This window comes from Malus domestica, chromosome 11, assembly GCF_042453785.1.
Source record: "Malus domestica chromosome 11, GDT2T_hap1".
Classification (NCBI taxonomy): Eukaryota; Viridiplantae; Streptophyta; class Magnoliopsida; order Rosales; family Rosaceae; genus Malus; species Malus domestica.
In genome coordinates, this window is record NC_091671.1 from 12286677 (window position 1) to 12303713 (window position 17037).

Here is a 17037-nt window from a genome sequence, read left to right on the forward strand (position 1 = left end):
TTGGAAACTCAAAAAAAAAATAGTGGGTTTCCTGTGTTTGTGTCATATTTTTGGACTTTTTTTTGGAAAGAGAAGAAGTGGGTTTCTTTCAGTTCAAAACAGCTTGAAATTTTGTGTTGTATTCAAAGTTTCAGTTACAGCAACCAATAACAGAGATTTCTTTGAAGAAGTTAAAAAAAAAAAACAAAAAACCCAAAAATCATTTGGGTCTTCACCAAGAAGCAAGCAGCTATTGATCTTCTGTTCACACAAACCCAAGAATCTTCTGGCTCAAAAATCCAGTCCTGCTCAACCGTTTACACTTAATCTCTCGCTCCTTTATCTCTTTCTCTCTCTCTCTCTCTCACTAGACGGACTTTACAAAGTAGGGATCTTTAAGCTCCTTCTGAAATCTAAAGAAAAACCAAAACCAACTAGTTGTCTCTAGAGCTCTCTCTCTTCCTCCTTTCTCTCTCCTCCCACCCTTGGTTGTCTATATTAGCTTTTGAGCTTTTGTTGGTTTTTGGGGTTCGGGAAAATGGCCATGGCGGTGGCTCACCACAGAGAGAGCAGCAGTGGGAGCAGTATAAACAAGCACCTCGATGCCGGAAAATATGTACGTTACACATCCGAGCAAGTTGAAGCTCTTGAGAGAGTCTACGCCGAGTGCCCGAAGCCGAGCTCTCTGCGCAGGCAACAGTTGATCCGGGAGTGCTCCATTTTATCAAACATTGAGCCCAGACAGATCAAGGTCTGGTTCCAGAACCGCAGGTACATATGAACAGGACTGATGGGCAACTGGTTTTTATTTTCCTCATTGTTTTTTCCCTTTGGGGTGCATCAAGTTTAAATTTTGGGTACTTTAAAAACTTAGTTTTGCTTAACTTCCTAGTTTTGATCAAAGTTCAAGGCCATATATTTTTTTTGTTAAAATTTATCTTTTACAAACGGGTTTTTTTTTTTCTCAATCTTTTCTATATTTGGGGTGATTTGAAAATTGGGTTTTACTCAATTCCCAATTACTGAAGGTTTTTAGTGTTTGATTTGGCCTTGAGATTATGCATTTTGGGATAAAAAGAAGGGGATTTGGTGTTTTGGGTATGCAGGTGTAGGGAGAAGCAGAGAAAAGAGTCCTCAAGACTGCAGACTGTAAACAGAAAATTATCGGCAATGAACAAACTGCTGATGGAGGAAAATGATCGATTGCAGAAACAGGTCTCTCAGCTTGTTTGTGAAAATGGTTATATGCGCCAGCAATTGCATAGTGTAAGTATAATTATCAAAGATTTTAGGGAAATAATTGTTTTTTTTTTGGTCCAGGATTGGAAGTCAATTTTGTCCTTTTGCAGTTATTTATTATAAATTTTAATATGTTTTAGCCAAGTTGTGAGATTTCAGACACATTAATGGCATCTGCAAGTTTTTCCTTTATTCCAATTTAATGGATTTTATTATGGCCAACTGAATTGCAGAACAATTTAGTGGTTGCTAGAACTTAACCTCTAAGTGGTTTTCTTGTAGGCATCAGCTGCAACTACTGATGCAAGCGGCGACTCTGTGGTGACAACTCCTCAGCATTCTCTCAGAGATGCTAATAACCCTGCAGGGTAAGTTTTACTACTGTGGAATTTCACCTTTCCTAATTCCTTTTGTAAATATTTACTGGCATGGTGATTTGTTTTTGTGTTACATAATCCAATCTTCATTTTATTATATTTGGCAGACTCCTATCCGTAGCGGAGGAGACATTGGCAGAGTTCCTATCCAAGGCTACCGGAACTGCTGTCGATTGGGTCCAGATGCCTGGGATGAAGGTTGCTTCTTGTTTTTATTATTTGGGAAATACTCGTTTGTTTTCCTTCTCCCTTGTTAAATCATCATGTAATCAAATTGTATAAATTGTTGTACATCTTATGCGTGTTTTATTATCTTATTCAATTGTTTGCCAGCCTGGTCCGGATTCAGTTGGGATATTTGCCATTTCACAAAGTTGCAGTGGAGTGGCAGCAAGAGCCTGCGGCCTCGTAAGTTTAGAGCCTACGAAGGTAAGAATGTCCATTTGATAATGGAAGAAATTTTTGCTACATCTTTGTAGGCAGCTTATTTTCATGTGATAAGGTTCATGAAGCATTTGGATTTGAAGTTAATTATTCATAAACAGATTGCAGAGATCCTTAAAGATCGTCCATCTTGGTTCCGGGACTGTCGGAGCCTTGAAGTTTTTACAATGTTTCCTGCTGGAAATGGAGGAACTATAGAACTTATATATACACAGGTGAATGAAGACTGTTGAAACTTAAATTTTTTCCACGGATGGATGATGGTTGGTCACCTTTTTTTATATCCAAGGAATAACTGACATTTAATTGCTTCAGACATATGCTCCAACTACATTGGCTCCTGCAAGGGATTTTTGGACCCTAAGATACACTGCAACTTTAGACAATGGCAGTTTTGTGGTAAGCATTCTGGTGTATATTATGTTGCCATACTTTGTGGAGACCAGTTTATGAAAAATACAAATTGGCTTTCCGTCTCTTTTTTTCATACTCCTGTAAGTGGATACCTAATGTGCTGTAATTTTTTTTTGTTTTCTATGTTATAAGGTGTGTGAAAGATCTCTTTCCGGTTCTGGCGCTGGCCCAAATCCTGCTTCTGCTTCACAGTTTGTTAGAGGCGCGATGCTTCCTAGTGGTTATCTGATTCGACCATGTGAGGGTGGGGGATCAATCGTTCATATTGTTGACCACCTGAATCTTGAGGTATCAGTTTTGGATTCTTATTTTTGAAACTCTCTTAATTAGGAAAACTCAATTGTTTCTCATCTTATTTCAGGCATGGAGTGTGCCAGAGGTGCTGAGACCGCTTTATGAATCGTCTAAAGTGGTAGCACAGAGAATGACTATTGCTGTGAGTACTTTGTGATTGACTTGATACATTCCTCTGTGCAATATATGTAACAAAGTACTGGATATTCTGATTTTCTGTATAAAAAGTGCACTTTCTGAGCTCCCTTCATGTGATCATCTTCCTTTACATCTTTAAACATATTAAGTTTTATGCCCCTTGATATGAACCAAAGGCAAAAGTAGAATTTCTCACCTGTAAGTTTCCGAATGCTGCGGTGTGCTAGTGTTAATAGCACGTTGGCTGTAGAATGGAAATATAAACTAATAAACCCCTTCCCTCCCCACCCTACAAAATTGATTAGCTATATTGTGCATAGAAGTACTAACTAAACTTCTTTTATGAAGGCGTTGCGCTATATCAGACAAATAGCCGAAGAGACAAGCGGTGAAGTGGTGTACAGTTTGGGTAGGCAGCCAGCTGTTCTGCGAACTTTTAGCCAAAGATTGATCAGGTGGGGTAATACTCTTCATTTATTGGTCATCTGCTCATTTGATACATCTGTTTGTATAATTCCTTGGTCACCTTTTTGAGTGTTAATAACCACTCTTTATCTTTCTCTATTATGTTTGTAAATAAATTTTAATTACCGATCTGTCTTCTTGTAGAGGCTTCAATGATGCTGTCAATGGATTCAATGATGATGGATGGTCATTGGTCAACTGTGATGGTGATGGTGCTGACGATGTTATAATTGCAGTCAATTCAACTAAGAATTTAACTTCTACTTCGAACCATGCCAATTCCCTTGCATTACTTGGAGGTGTTCTCTGTGCAAAGGCTTCCATGTTACTACAAGTAAGTCTGGAATCTGATGACCATCAATTTTGAAAATGATAGTTTCTGTGCTGATTGAGTAGCCTTTTCTGTTCTGGGAAAATAGTATAATGTCCGTGATTCTTCTTTACCGCTTTGTTGTTACTGAAATTGGGCATTTAGCTTTTCTCTGGAGGGCTGTATTTAAAATGATTTTGTCCCCTCTGCATCTATTAATATTGCTTTGTCTTGGATTTGTGGAAATCAGTGTTAATCTTGATTGACTGGGAGCGTATATGCTTTATCCAGCTAAAACCCTAAATTAAGCTAATGAGAACTTGGTGCTTGTTTCTTTTTCAACTCCAGAATGTGCCCCCTGCTGTTCTTGTTCGTTTCTTGAGGGAGCACCGTTCAGAGTGGGCAGATTTCAATGTTGATGCCTACTCCGCCACATCTATGAAAGCTGGTGCATATGCTTATCCTGGGATGAGGCCAACAAGGTTTACCGGGGGACAAATTATCATGCCACTTGGCCACACAATTGAACAAGAAGAGGTATGCTGTTTCAACTGGTTCAAATTTTCGTTGTACTATTTTTTGTAACATATGAACCTCTGTTGTGAAACATTACATCAACAGGATAATAATTGCAACTGCTTTTTGTCATGTTGAATTGAAAGTATATTCTACGGAGTGCTTCCCATCCCCCTTTTCTTTTTTCTAACTTATTTGGATTCCAGTTGCTTGAAGTTGTTCGACTTGAAGGCCATTCTCTAACTCAAGAGGATGCTTTTGCATCGAGGGACATTCATCTCTTGCAGGTGCTTTTTCCTGCTTCTTGTTTAGCTACTGCTGCCCTTGCCACTATCTGTTGGGGTGCTATCTGCTTATGTACTGATCATACGAAAAAAATGTTCTGTTTCTATTGACAGATATGTAGTGGAGTTGATGAGAATGCTGTCGGAGCCTGCTCTGAGCTTGTTTTTGCTCCAATTGATGAGATGTTTCCAGATGATGCGCCATTGCTTCCCTCTGGTTTCCGTATTATCCCACTGGATTCAAAAACAGTTGAGTTTTTTTCATGCTTCATGTCAGTTTTACCTGTTAATTCAACCAAGTGGACTTATGAATCAATATTGTTGTAGCCATTGGGCCGTACTGGAATTCATATTAATGTGTTTTTGGGCTCCCCCAACATTAATGTCTTGCAATTATGAATACAGGGTGATTCAAAGGATACTTTGAATACACATCGAACATTAGATTTGACATCCAGTCTTGAAGTGGGCTCAACAACGAGCAATGCAGCTGGAGAGCTTACTACATTTCACAATACTCGATCAGTATTAACGATCGCCTTCCAGTTTCCATTTGATAATAGTCTACAAGAGAATGTCGCAAACATGGCACGGCAGTATGTTCGAAGCGTAATTTCATCTGTGCAGAGAGTTGCGATGGCTATATCTCCATCTGGATTGAGTCCGTCCGTAGGACCAAAACTATCTCCCGGCTCCCCTGAAGCTCAAACACTGGCTCACTGGATCTGCCAGAGTTACAGGCATGCTCTTCAATGCTTTTAGACCGCACGCATGATTAATCTGTTGGGAAGAATTCCACCATATTTCCGTATGATTTCTGAATCCTTTTCTTTTTCTCCTACAGTTATCATGTTGGGGGTGAATTACTGAGACCTGATTCCTTGGGCGGTGACTCGTTGTTGAAACATTTATGGCATCACCAAGATGCCATTTTGTGTTGTTCATTGAAGGTACAAGTGCAACATCACATCACTGACACAGATGCTAAATCTTTACATCATTTTTTCCCAGTATCATAGCAAATTGAGCATGCCATTCTGTTTAATAATCCGTGGAGATCGTAATCTGTGCAATTGTTCGTTCTGCAGTCAATGCCGGTTTTCATCTTTGCAAACCAGGCAGGACTTGACATGCTGGAGACAACATTAGTTGCCCTTCAGGACATCTCATTGGACAAGATTTTCGATGAGTCCGGACGCAAGACGTTGTGTGCAGACTTTGCTAAGCTAATGAACCAGGTATGTGTTACATCAGATCCATCCATCTTTTCCCGTTGTAGCCTAATTCATCTGTTATTGTTTCTTCCTTGTCAGGGGTTTGCATACTTGCCGGCTGGCATCTGCATGTCGACGATGGGACGCCACGTATCGTACGAGCAAGCGATTGCATGGAAAGTAGTTGCAGCAGAAGAGAACTCTGTCCATTGTCTTGCCTTCTCCTTCGTAAACTGGTCTTTTGTGTGAACGTTTTAATTTATTCCATCCCTCTCACCTTTCTTCCGCTTGAACATGCAAAAGAAGCTTGAGAAAAAAGAAAAGCAGAAATGTGGGAAAGGAAAAGAAGTTTTGTAATATATTTACCCCGGAGGTTTGCATCATATTAATTTAATTTAATTTTTTGCTTTGAAGCATCCAAAATCTGCTACTGTGTTGCAATTTGCTTTGCTGACATGCATTTAAGTAATCAAAGTAAACATGACGAGTTTGGTGATGAAAGATTTTGAATTTGAGGAGAGTGATTTGATTTACCTTTGGATGGCTTAAGGATGGCTCCATCCTTCTTCCAACCATTTGATTTTTAGGAATTTTAACGAAAAGCTTTCGATTTTGTTTATTTTAATGAAAAATTATATTTTTATACTAAAAAATTAATTATGTTACTATTTATTTTACCTTTTATCTTGTTTTTATCGTTAAAACTAAAAATTTTAAGCTATTTTTATTAGTTTTCCTAAAAATTTCTTTGATCCATGTAATCGACTGTGAAGACCGGAACGACGATGTAAAATTACACTCAACGGAAAGACTCTAGGCTAATCAAGTAATCAATTAACATTCAGTGCTCTTCCTGGAAGAGGTGAATGGAGAATGTTGAGTTGGAGTTGGTGAGTTGTCGATATGAGTAAATTGTAATAATGGTATCTTAACTTTAACTTAATTGGAGTAATGATCCCTTAACTCATCAAAATGTGCAGCTATGGTCCCTTGACTAAAAAATCATTATCATTGGTCCCTCAACTTTAATTCAATTGGAGCAATGATCCCTCAACTTTAACCTAATTGTAGCAATGGTCTTTTCAACATAACTCATTTTAACAAAATTCTAACGAAAATGATTATAGCTACACGTTTTGATGAGTTGAGAGACCTAAATTGTAACAATGGTCATTCCAACATAACTTATTTTGACAAAATTCTGACGAAGTTGACAAAAAAGACCATAACTACACATTTTCATGAGTTAAGAGACCAACAACAACAACAACAAAGCCTTTTCCCACTAAGTGGGGTCGGCTATATGAATCCTAGAACGCCATTGTGCTCGGTTTTGTGTCATGTCCTCCGTTAGATCCAAGTACTCTATGTCTTTTCTTAGGGTCTCTTCCAAAGTTTTCCTAGGTCTTCCTCTACCCCTTCGGCCCCAAACCTCTATTCCGTAGTCACATCTTTGAACCAGAGCGTCAGTAGGCCTTCTTTGCACATGTCCAAACCACCGTAACCGATTTTCTCTCATCTTTCCTTCAACTTCGGCTACTCATACTTTACCTCGGATATCCTCATTCACAATCTTATCATTTCTCGTGTGCCCACACATCCCACGAAGCATCCTTATCTCCGCTACACCCATTTTGTGTACGTGTTAATGCTTCACCGCCTAACATTCTGTGCCATACAACATCGCTGGCCTTATTGCCGTCCTATAAAATTTTCCCTTGAGCTTCAGTGACCTACGACGGTCACACAACATGCCGGATGCACTCTTACACTTCATCTATCCAGCTTGTATTCTATGGTTGAGATCTCCATCTAATTCTCCGTTCTCTTGCAAGATAGATCCTATATAGCGAAAACGGTCGCTTTTTGTGATCTTCGCTAGATTGCTCCGGTCATTAGTGTGGATAAGTATATAAATGGATAGAGATAGGAAAGCAAACACCAGATGTACGTGGTTCACCCATATTGGCTACGTCCACGAAATAGAGGAGTTCTCATTAATTGTGAAGAGTTTACACAAGTACATAGGTTCAAGCTCTCTTTTAATGAGTACAAGTGAATGATTTAATACAAATGACATTAGGAAATATTGTGGGAGAATGATCTCGTAATCACGAAACTTCTAAGTTCCGAAGTGTGGTATCGTCTTGGCTTGCCTTATCTGTCTCGTAGGTAGATGTGGCATCTTCTCTGGAAGTACTCTTCCTCCATCCAGGGGTGATATCTTTAACTAGTGGAGATGCACAAGGTAATGTATCAATTTCACTTGAAGCTTACTTGTAGTTTCAGGCTTGGTCAAGCGCGATACAAACCATGTAGTAGGAGTCCTCCAAGTCGCCGAGCTAGGGGATCTGCTGAAAGAGGTGACAGACAAGGTAAGCAATTAGAGCTCCAAGCAATCAGTCCCAGATCAGAACTTTGATTTCGAGTTCCGGCTGATTGTTCACATTCTCCCAATCTTGCAGGCAGCATGAAGGATAAAGAGAAGAAAAATGAGAAGAGATGATATGGAATACTTTTGCTTTTGAAGAAGTAACTTTCCACAGGCTTATTCTTGAACTGGGCTGGAGGGTTTTTTGGTTTCCTCCAGAGTATAAGGCCGACTGAAGAATTTGAGGGTCAAAACAAGTCCATCAAATCTATAGTACGTTCGACCCTGCTGATATGGGATACTTTTGCTTTTGACAGAGTAGTGGATGTATCGGCACGTGTGCTGTTACGCTTGTCTCCACATGCTTCCTTGTATCCTTCTCACTTGCCTTATATGTTCCTCAGGCAGATGCGGTATCTTCCCTGGAAGCATAAGATGTTGAAGATGAGTACTCGAAAGCAATGCCAGGTAAGTAATCAAGTAAGGGGTTCCAGGCAGTCAGTTCCTGACTGGAAGCTTGATTCCAAGTGTTGACTGATTGCTCTCTTTCTCCTTGTCTTGCAGGTAAGAACAAGGCCATAGGAAAAGACAGGGAAAAAACATGATATGGGATACTCTTGCTTTTAACCCTGATGATATAAGATATTCTTGCTCTAGTATAGCTTGTTTGCAGAGGTATTATCGGGAGGAAAGAAAGCTGAATATTTCGAAAGGCTTCTTTGGGAGTGCCCTCTCAGATATGAGGAAGGGTTGAGCATTTTTGCAGGTCTGCCTGTCTGTTGGGGATGGAGGTCAACATATATAAGAGTCTCCCTAACAACAAGTAGTAATGTTATTCCTTTACCCTGCTTGGTAATAACACGGTAGTGGGAGCTGCCAGCTTCACATGTTTTAACTCTGTCAGAGCACTTTGAAAAAGTGGTCTGTGGTATCTGGAAAGCTGATGTTGCGTGTAAAGATTACAGACAAGCTTTATCCAAGGAGATCCGGCTCTTAAAGTTGGGAAAGTGGTGCCTCTTCGGTTTTCGAACAAGCAATCCTGTCGGAGATCTGGCTCTCGAGATTCAGAGAACGATGTCTTTTCGATTTTTGAGAAAGCAATCCTGCTAGGGGTCTGGCTCTCGAGATTCGGAGAGCGGTGTCTCTTCGATTTTTGAGAAAGTAATCATGTTGGGAGTCTGGCTCTCGAGATTCGGAGGGCGGTGCCTCTTCGATTTTGGAGCAAGCAATCTTGTTGGGAGTGTTTTCTCGAATGTGAGAAAAGGTTGGGCATGTTTGCTAGTCTATCTTGCCACGAAGCACAGAGGTTGACACACAGGGACTTTCCAATTATCCAGCAGTGGTACTGTTCCTTTACCCTTGTGGGTAATAATATGGTAGCTAGACCTTCAAAATTTATGTGTCTAAACTTTGTTAGTGCTGTTTCTTTGCTATTCTTTTACCCTTCTTGGTCAGAGCGGTGTAGTGGGAGCTGCAAGCTTCACGTGTCTTAACTTTGTCAGAGAACTTTGGCAAAGTTATTTGTGGTACCCATGAGCTAATGTTGCGTGTGGGAAGTGGGTGATTGAACAGTAAGATTCATGTGCTTTCTACTTCACCAGAAATCTTCGACATAATGCCCATAATTTCCGCAAAGCTGACAGGTGCTGACAAGGCTGGAAAAGTATGTGCCTCTTCGATTTCTGAGATCGGCCCTCGTGGTCTTTGAGCAGCCCAACTTTTGAGAAAGCAAACGACTCGTGGTCTTTGAGCAGCCCAGCTTTTGAGAAAGCAAACGCCTCTTCGATTTCTTAAGCTCCGTCGAGTGCAGATTTTTATAGAGGCTGACATTAAGTTCCAAAGCACACTTGAATCTCCACCAGTAAAAGCTCAATTCTTGTACTTCTAAGATCTTGATTTGTCCGACCTCTTCTCTCTTCAACACCTTTGAAAATGTCTGGCCCCTCCGACCGTCATTTTGACTTGAACCTTGTTGAAGAGGCAGCCACGCCTTCTCCAGACAACATATGGCGCCCATCCTTCGTCTCCCCTACTGGTCCTCTTACCGTTGGAGATTCCGTGATGAAGAATGATATGACCGCTGCGATAGTGGCCAGGAACCTTCTCACTCCCAAAGATAACAGACTACTTTCCAAACGGTCTGATGAGTTGGCTGTTAAGGATTCTCTGGCTCTCAGTGTTCAGTGTGCAGGTTCTGTGTCTAACATGGTCCAACGCCTATTTGCTCGAACCCGCCAAGTTGAATCATTGGCGGCTGAAGTGATGAGTCTCAAACAGGGGATTAGAGGGCTCAAGCATGAGAATAAACAGTTGCACCAGCTCGCACATGACTATGCTACAAACATGAAGAGGAAGCTTGACCAGATGAAGGAATCTGATGGTCAGGTTTTACTTGATCATCAGAGATTTGTGGGTTTGTTCCAAAGGCATTTATTGCTTTCGTCTTCTGGGGCTGTACCGCGTAATGAAGCTCCAAATGATCAACCTCTGCTGCCTCCTCCTTCTAGGGTTCTGTCCAGTACTGAGGCTCTAAATGATCCCTCTCCAGTGCCTGCTCTTTCTGGGGCTCTACCGACTGCTGAGACTTCTCCTAAGCAACCTTTGTGAAGGCTCCCTCTTGTTTGTTTATTTTGACTCATGTATATGTACATATTTGTGACTTATCGGGGATATCAATAAATAGCTTTCCTTCATTTCAACGTATTGTGTTAAATACACCAAAGCCTTCTTCGCTAAGTTCTCTGAATTTTCTTTTGTTGAAGCTTGTATGTTGAAGCTTTGTGAGTGGAGCATGTAGGTTGAGGTAGTATTCCCTTAATTTCCCGAGTGAGGAAAACTTCTCGGTTGGAGACTTGGAAAATCCAAGTCACTGAGTGGGATCGGCTATATGAATCTTTGAACGCCATTGTGCTCGGTCATGTGTCATGTCCTCCGTTAGATCCAAGTACTCTAAGTCTTTTCTTAGAGTCTCTTCCAAAGTTTTCCTAGGTCTTCCTCTACCCCTTCGGCCCTGAACCTCTGTCCCATAGTCGCATCTTCTAATCGGAGCGTCAGTAGGCCTTCTTTGCACATGTCCAAACCACCGTAACCGATTTTCTCTCATCTTTCCTTCAATTTCGGCTACTCCTACTTTACCCCGGATATCCTCATTCCTAATCTTATCCTTTCTTGTGTGCCCACACATCCAACGAAGCATCCTCATCTCCGCTACACCCATTTTGTGTACGTGTTGATGCTTCACAGCCCAACATTCTGTGCCATACAGCATCGCCAGCCTTATTGCCGTCCTATAAAATTTTCCCTTGAGCTTCAGTGGCATACGGCGGTCACACAACACGCCGGATGCACTCTTCCACTTCATCCATTCAGCTTGTATTCTATGGTTGAGATCTCCATCTAATTCTCCGTTCTTTTGCAAGATAGATCATAGGTAACGAAAACGATCGCTCTTTGGTATTTCTTGATCTCTGATCCTCACCCCTAACTCGTTTTGGCTTCCATTTGCACTGAACTTGCACTCCATATATTCTGTCTTTGATCGGCTTAGGCGAAGACCTTTAGATTCCAACACTTCTCTCCAAAGGTTAAGCTTTGCATTTACCCCTTCCTGAGTTTCATCTATCAACACTATATCGTCTGCGAAAAGCATACACCAAGGAATATCATCTTGAATATGTCATGTTAACTCATCCATTACCAACGCAAAAAGGTAAGGACTTAAGGATGAGCCTTGATGTAATCCTACAGTTATGGGAAAGCTTTCGGTTTGTCCTTCATGAGTTCTTACGGCAGTCTTTGCTCCTTCATACATATCCTTTATAACTTGGATATATGTTATTCGTACTCCTTTCTTCTCTAAAATCCTCCAAAGAATGTCTCTTGGGACCCTATCATACGGTTTTTCCAAATCTATAAAGACCATGTGTAAATCTTTTTTCCTATCTCTATATCTTTCCATCAATCTTCGTAAGAGATAGATTGCCTCCATGGTTGAGCGCCCTGGCATGAACCCGAATTGGTTGTCCGAAACCCGTGTCTCTTGCCTCAATCTATGCTTAATGACTCTCTCCCAGAGCTTCATTGTATGACTCATTAGCTTAATACCCCTATAGTTCATGCAATTTTGTACGTCGCCCTTATTCTTGTAGATAGGCACCAAAGTGCTCGTTCGCCACTCATTTGGCATCTTCTTCGTTTTCAAAATCCTATTGAAAAGGTCAGTGAGCCATGTTATACCTGTCTCTCCCAAAACTTTCCACACTTCGATTGGTATATCGTCTGGGCCTACTGCTTTTCTATGCTTCATCTTCTTCAAAGCTACAACCACTTCTTCCTTCCGGATTCGACGATAAAAAGAGTAGTTTCTACACTCTTCTGAGTTACTCAACTCCCCTAAAGAAGCACTCCTTTCATGTCCTTCATTGAAAAGATTATGAAAATAACCTCTCCATCTGTCTTTAACCGCGTTCTCTGTAGCAAGAACCTTTCCATCCTCATCCTTGATGCACCTCACTTGGTTTAGGTCCCTTGTCTTCTTTTCCCTTGCTCTAGCTAGTTTATAGATATATCCAACTCTCCTTCTTTGGTATCTAGTCGCTTATACATATCGTCATAAGCCGCTAACTTAGCTTCTCTCACAGTTTTCTTCGCCTCTTGCTTCGCTTTTCTATACCTTTCACCATTTTCATCGGTCCTATCCTTGTATAAGGCTTTACAACATTCCTTCTTAGCCTTCACCTTTGTTTGTACCTCCTCATTTCACCACCAAGATTTCTTTTGGTGTGGGGCAAAGCCCTTGGACTCTCCTAATACCTCTTTTGCTACTTTTCGGATACAACTAGCCATGAAATCCCACATTTGGCTAGCTTCCCCCTCTCTATCCCACACACTGGGTGATTACTTTCTCTTTGAAAATGACTTGTTTTTCTTCTTTTAGATTCCACCATCTAGTCCTTGGGCACTTCCAAGTCTTGTTCTTTTTTCTCACTCTTTTGATATGTACATCCATCACCAACAAGCGATGTTGATTAGCCACGCTCTCTCCTAGTATAACTTTGCAATCCTTACAAGTTATACGATCCCCTTTCCTCATTAGAAGAAAATCTATTTGTGTTTTTGACGACCCACTCTTGTAGGTGATCACATGTTCTTCTCTCTTCTTAAAGAAGGTGTTGGCTAAGAAGAGATCATATGCCATTGCAAAATCCAAGATAGCTTCCCCATCCTCGTTTCTCTCCCCAAAACCATGGCCACCATGAAAACCTCCATAGTTGCCTGTCTCTCTGCCCACGTATCCATTTAAATCTCCTCCTATAAATAACTTCTCCGTCTGAGCAATTCCTTGCACCAAGTCTCCAAGGTCTTCCCAAAATTTCTCCTTCGAACTCATATCCAACCCTACTTGAGGTGCGTACGCACTAATCACATTGATAAGTTCTTGTCCTATTACAATCTTGATTGCCATGATTCTATCTCCTACCCTCTTGACATCTACAACATCTTGTGTCAAGGTCTTGTCCACGATGATGCCAACACCGTTTCTCGTTCTATTTGTGCCCGAGTACCAAAGTTTAAACCCTGAGTTTTCTAGATCCTTTGCCTTAAGACCAACCCACTTAGTTTCTTGTAGGCACATAATATTTATCCTTCTCCTCACCATAACTTCCACTACTTCCATAGATTTTCCCGTTAAGGTTCCTATATTCCACGTTCCTAAACGCATCTACTCTCCTGAACTCTACCCTTCTGTCCTAGCTTCTTCACCCTACCCCGTCCAATGGAATCAAAGTACTTCTTTTGTGTGTCCCGTGTAAAGTTGATAGGTGCATATGCTCCCAAACAACTTTGAGTGGAGTCGTTCGAAAAGAAGTTTCTATGGTCCCCTTGCTCATTTAACACTGCATCCAGGTGCATATGGAGATACAGCGACCCTTGCTCACTTATCACATAACAACAACAACAACAAAGCCTTCTCTTACTAAGTAGAGTCGGCTGTATGAATCCTAGAACGCCATTGCGTTCAGTTTTGTATTATGTCCTCTGTTAGACCTTGGTACCCTAAGTATTAACCTAGGATGAAGACATAATTTTTTTTTTACCTGAACTAGCTGAAGCAAGTGGTATTCTGGTCACACACAATGACTAAAATCGAAATTACGACGAGAAAATGTAATTTCGAGTCAAAATTCAGTCGCCAAAAATTCCTTCATCAAAATGAAAATCAACGTATTCAACAGTCATCCCTTAAATATCAGAGTTGCAATTTTTACAAACAAAAATCAAGGCAACGCCGCAAAATAGTCAACCAACGAGCGACGGTGCCTCAGGATGAGAATCATATCTGACAATAAATGTCTAAAATGACAAATGCAGTTCTTTCTCCTTCCCAAATCACTGCAAGTGCAAAAAAAGAACGGCAAGAAAGGCGCAAGAAAAGCTGAGGCAGAATAGAATCTATTATAACATGAAAACATACATCTCTTCAAACTACATGTAAATGTTTAGTTGACAGGATAACTAACGAACCCACATTCACGACCACGAATATTTGATGTCGCAGCAACTATACACACAAAAGTACAAGTTTCACTCTATATAGATTGCAGTGGCAAGAAAAATCATGCAAAACACAATAAGCTTCGCTAGCATTCAAACATGACTCGTGTCATCATTCTCTTCTCGAGTGTTTTTTCATTATACATGCATTCATCGAGATGCCAGTGACCAGAAATTCAAGAGAAAAGATGGTAATGCAGCGAACCAGGATATGAAAGCCATGGCTGTAGCTGTTTCAAATTGTGCACAATGGTTGCGGGCACAGCCATCAAGATCATTGTCAATGAGAACCGTGATGCCCGCAGAAGCACAAGCAGCAGCAAATGTAAGAGTGGAGGTCACCTGCATCAAACAATGGGAATGTTGACAATTAGGACTCTGTAAATTGAGAATAGCGAACAAGTAAATGCCCAAATTGAGACTGCAAACGCAAACAAGGGAAAATGTTGATAATAACAACAGAAGGAAATCGAGAGCAAGTTAAGGGAGTACACTCGCATGGGATTTTCAACTTTTATTATGCATGGTATCACTATTTAGTATTAAACCATGCTGATATTTTTCTACATCAAATCTTCAAGCAATTCAGACATGAATTTGATAAAGAGGTTTTCATAGAAGTTCACTGACCAACTATGTTAGGCCTTCTACTTGCATCAATTCTTCAACGGTGACTAGATAAGCTTATTTCAATTCACACATTAGTTAAGTCTCCAACATAATCATCTATATTTGGTTAGTTACTTAGGAATAGCAAGTTAACATCCATAAGACAGCGTAGGACCGTGCTACTTTGACAAAGTTCTGTTTATCATGAATACATCACTCAAGCACCGTTGATTCCTAAAAGAAATGGTCATCAATTCTCAACCAGTCCATTTAGCCTAAGAATCAGATCCATTATGTTTTGCACTATCAGCACCAATTAGATTCACTAATACTAATTAAAAAGTTATACAACTGGTAAAGAAGGCAATAACTTTTTCGGCTATTTACAAGTAAGATTCACAAATGGTGGACTGATAAAAACTCGAAAATGCTTCAATTTGAATGTAAAAAGTAAAAACCAAACAAAAGCAACAAGAACCACATTTCCAAATTGTTGAAAACACTGAAATCTCCTAAGGAAATACTCGAAATTACGATTGGTCTTACCCCATCGCCGAGGGTGAACAAGCACACAACTCCATGATTCTGCAAAGAACGCCTGACTAGAAGGGCATAAACGTCAACAATGCCCAACGAGAAGCTCCACAAGCACTGCAAACCAGTAGCTGCAACAAGGTAGCTGAAATCCACACACGAAACACAACAAACTCAAAAACCCCAATTGTAATCAGATTGAAATTTAAGCATAACTAAAAGATTTAACAAAAAAAAAGCTGAAAAAAAAAGATATGGGTTCAGTTGTGGCGGCTACCCACCAAAACGCGGTGACGGAGGGGAAGTCAGAGGTGGTGGCCATGACGACGAGCGCGGCGGCGGAGAAGAAAAACTGGGCGAGGCGCAAGACGAGGCCGCCCGGGGTGCCGGGCATGCCCGGAAGATCCTTCATTCGGAGCCGGAGCGGGTTCGGGCCGGCCCCCTCTGTGGTGGGTACATCTTCAACTGGGTGAACCGACCCATGGCTCACGTTCATCTCCTCCTGGGTCTTAATTGGTCCGAACCATGGTCGTTAATCAGTCAACGATGGTGGATCTGAGCTGAGACTTGAATCGAACGAGTCCGGCGGTTGCGGGATCTGGGTTCTGGGGGGGTGGGGGGTGGAAGATGGAAAACCAGGAGACCAAGTGGGGGTTTGTCTCTGGTGTTAGCAGGAGGAGCTGCGAGCGACTTTTCGTTGTGTTATTACATGACGGGTGGATCAAATGACGGCTGGGGGTATTTAATTGTTGATTTTATTTTCAGTTTCCTTGCAAGACCGGCACGTAATATTATGGGATTTTTTTTCATATATAACTAATATTTATTCTCTAATTTCATAAATGTCAGTTTTAATAAAAACTATCAATTATAGCAAAAAAAAAAATGTTTAAATAGACCAAACTGTCCTAAAAATTAAAACCAAATTACAACACCTAAAATCGTTGGAGTTCATTTTCATTCAAACTCACAACAAGAATGCGTACTTGTCACCAGATCACCCACTGCCGCAACCTTCTCCCCTTAGAGCAAGTCCACCCCTAAGGACTTTGTGCCAGTATCCAACGCATTTATCCACTCAAATGAACAGTAATAGACATCATTGAACAGTAATAGGCCAAAACATCTCCACCCCTAAAAATACGCTGGCACCCAGCCTATCTAATATTATATTATTTTATTCATATCAATTAATATTTTATCATTTAATTTATTTTCTCTTTTTTCTTCCTTTCTCTCGAAAGGTCTTTCTGTTTCCTTCCCACTGCTTCCATTCCCTCTCTGGTCCTTTCTC

The 17037-nt window shown here is 40.8% G+C and overlaps 2 protein-coding genes across 2 annotated transcripts; one reads left to right on the forward strand and one right to left on the reverse strand.

Annotated features, from left to right (window-relative positions):
* Positions 1–372: 372 nt before the first annotated feature.
* Positions 373–6087, forward strand: LOC103422857 (homeobox-leucine zipper protein REVOLUTA-like). Its single transcript, NM_001328854.1, has 18 exons — positions 373–750; positions 1086–1245; positions 1501–1586; positions 1703–1793; positions 1929–2024; positions 2141–2254; positions 2355–2438; positions 2586–2741; positions 2815–2889; positions 3234–3340; positions 3495–3684; positions 4009–4197; positions 4383–4463; positions 4575–4709; positions 4866–5200; positions 5305–5410; positions 5549–5698; positions 5774–6087. Exons 1-18 carry the CDS (start codon positions 518–520, stop codon positions 5921–5923), a joined length of 2538 nt encoding a protein of 845 aa, NP_001315783.1. The 5' UTR covers positions 373–517; the 3' UTR covers positions 5924–6087.
* An 8395-nt stretch (positions 6088–14482) lies between these two features.
* On the reverse strand, positions 14483–16515 carry LOC103447890 (CASP-like protein 5A2). Its single transcript, XM_008387099.4, has 3 exons — positions 16025–16515; positions 15756–15888; positions 14483–14942 (listed from the first exon to the last, which is right to left on the reverse strand). Exons 1-3 carry the CDS (start codon positions 16237–16239, stop codon positions 14751–14753), a joined length of 540 nt encoding a protein of 179 aa, XP_008385321.1. The 5' UTR covers positions 16240–16515; the 3' UTR covers positions 14483–14750.
* Between the last annotated feature and the right edge of the window lie 522 nt (positions 16516–17037).

Coding starts and splice junctions, on each gene's coding strand:
- LOC103447890 (XM_008387099.4), bottom strand. CDS start 16,239: ATGAACGTGAGCCATGGGTCGGTTCACCCAGTTGAAGATGTACCCACC. Junction 15,889..16,024: donor CCCTCCGTCACCGCGTTTTG/GTGGGTAGCCGC, acceptor TGTGGATTTCAG/CTACCTTGTTGCAGCTACTG. Junction 14,943..15,755: donor TGTTCACCCTCGGCGATGGG/GTAAGACCAATC, acceptor TGTTTGATGCAG/GTGACCTCCACTCTTACATT.
- LOC103422857 (NM_001328854.1), top strand. CDS start 518: ATGGCCATGGCGGTGGCTCACCACAGAGAGAGCAGCAGTGGGAGCAGT. Junction 1,246..1,500: donor TGCGCCAGCAATTGCATAGT/GTAAGTATAATT, acceptor GTTTTCTTGTAG/GCATCAGCTGCAACTACTGA. Junction 2,742..2,814: donor TTGACCACCTGAATCTTGAG/GTATCAGTTTTG, acceptor ATCTTATTTCAG/GCATGGAGTGTGCCAGAGGT.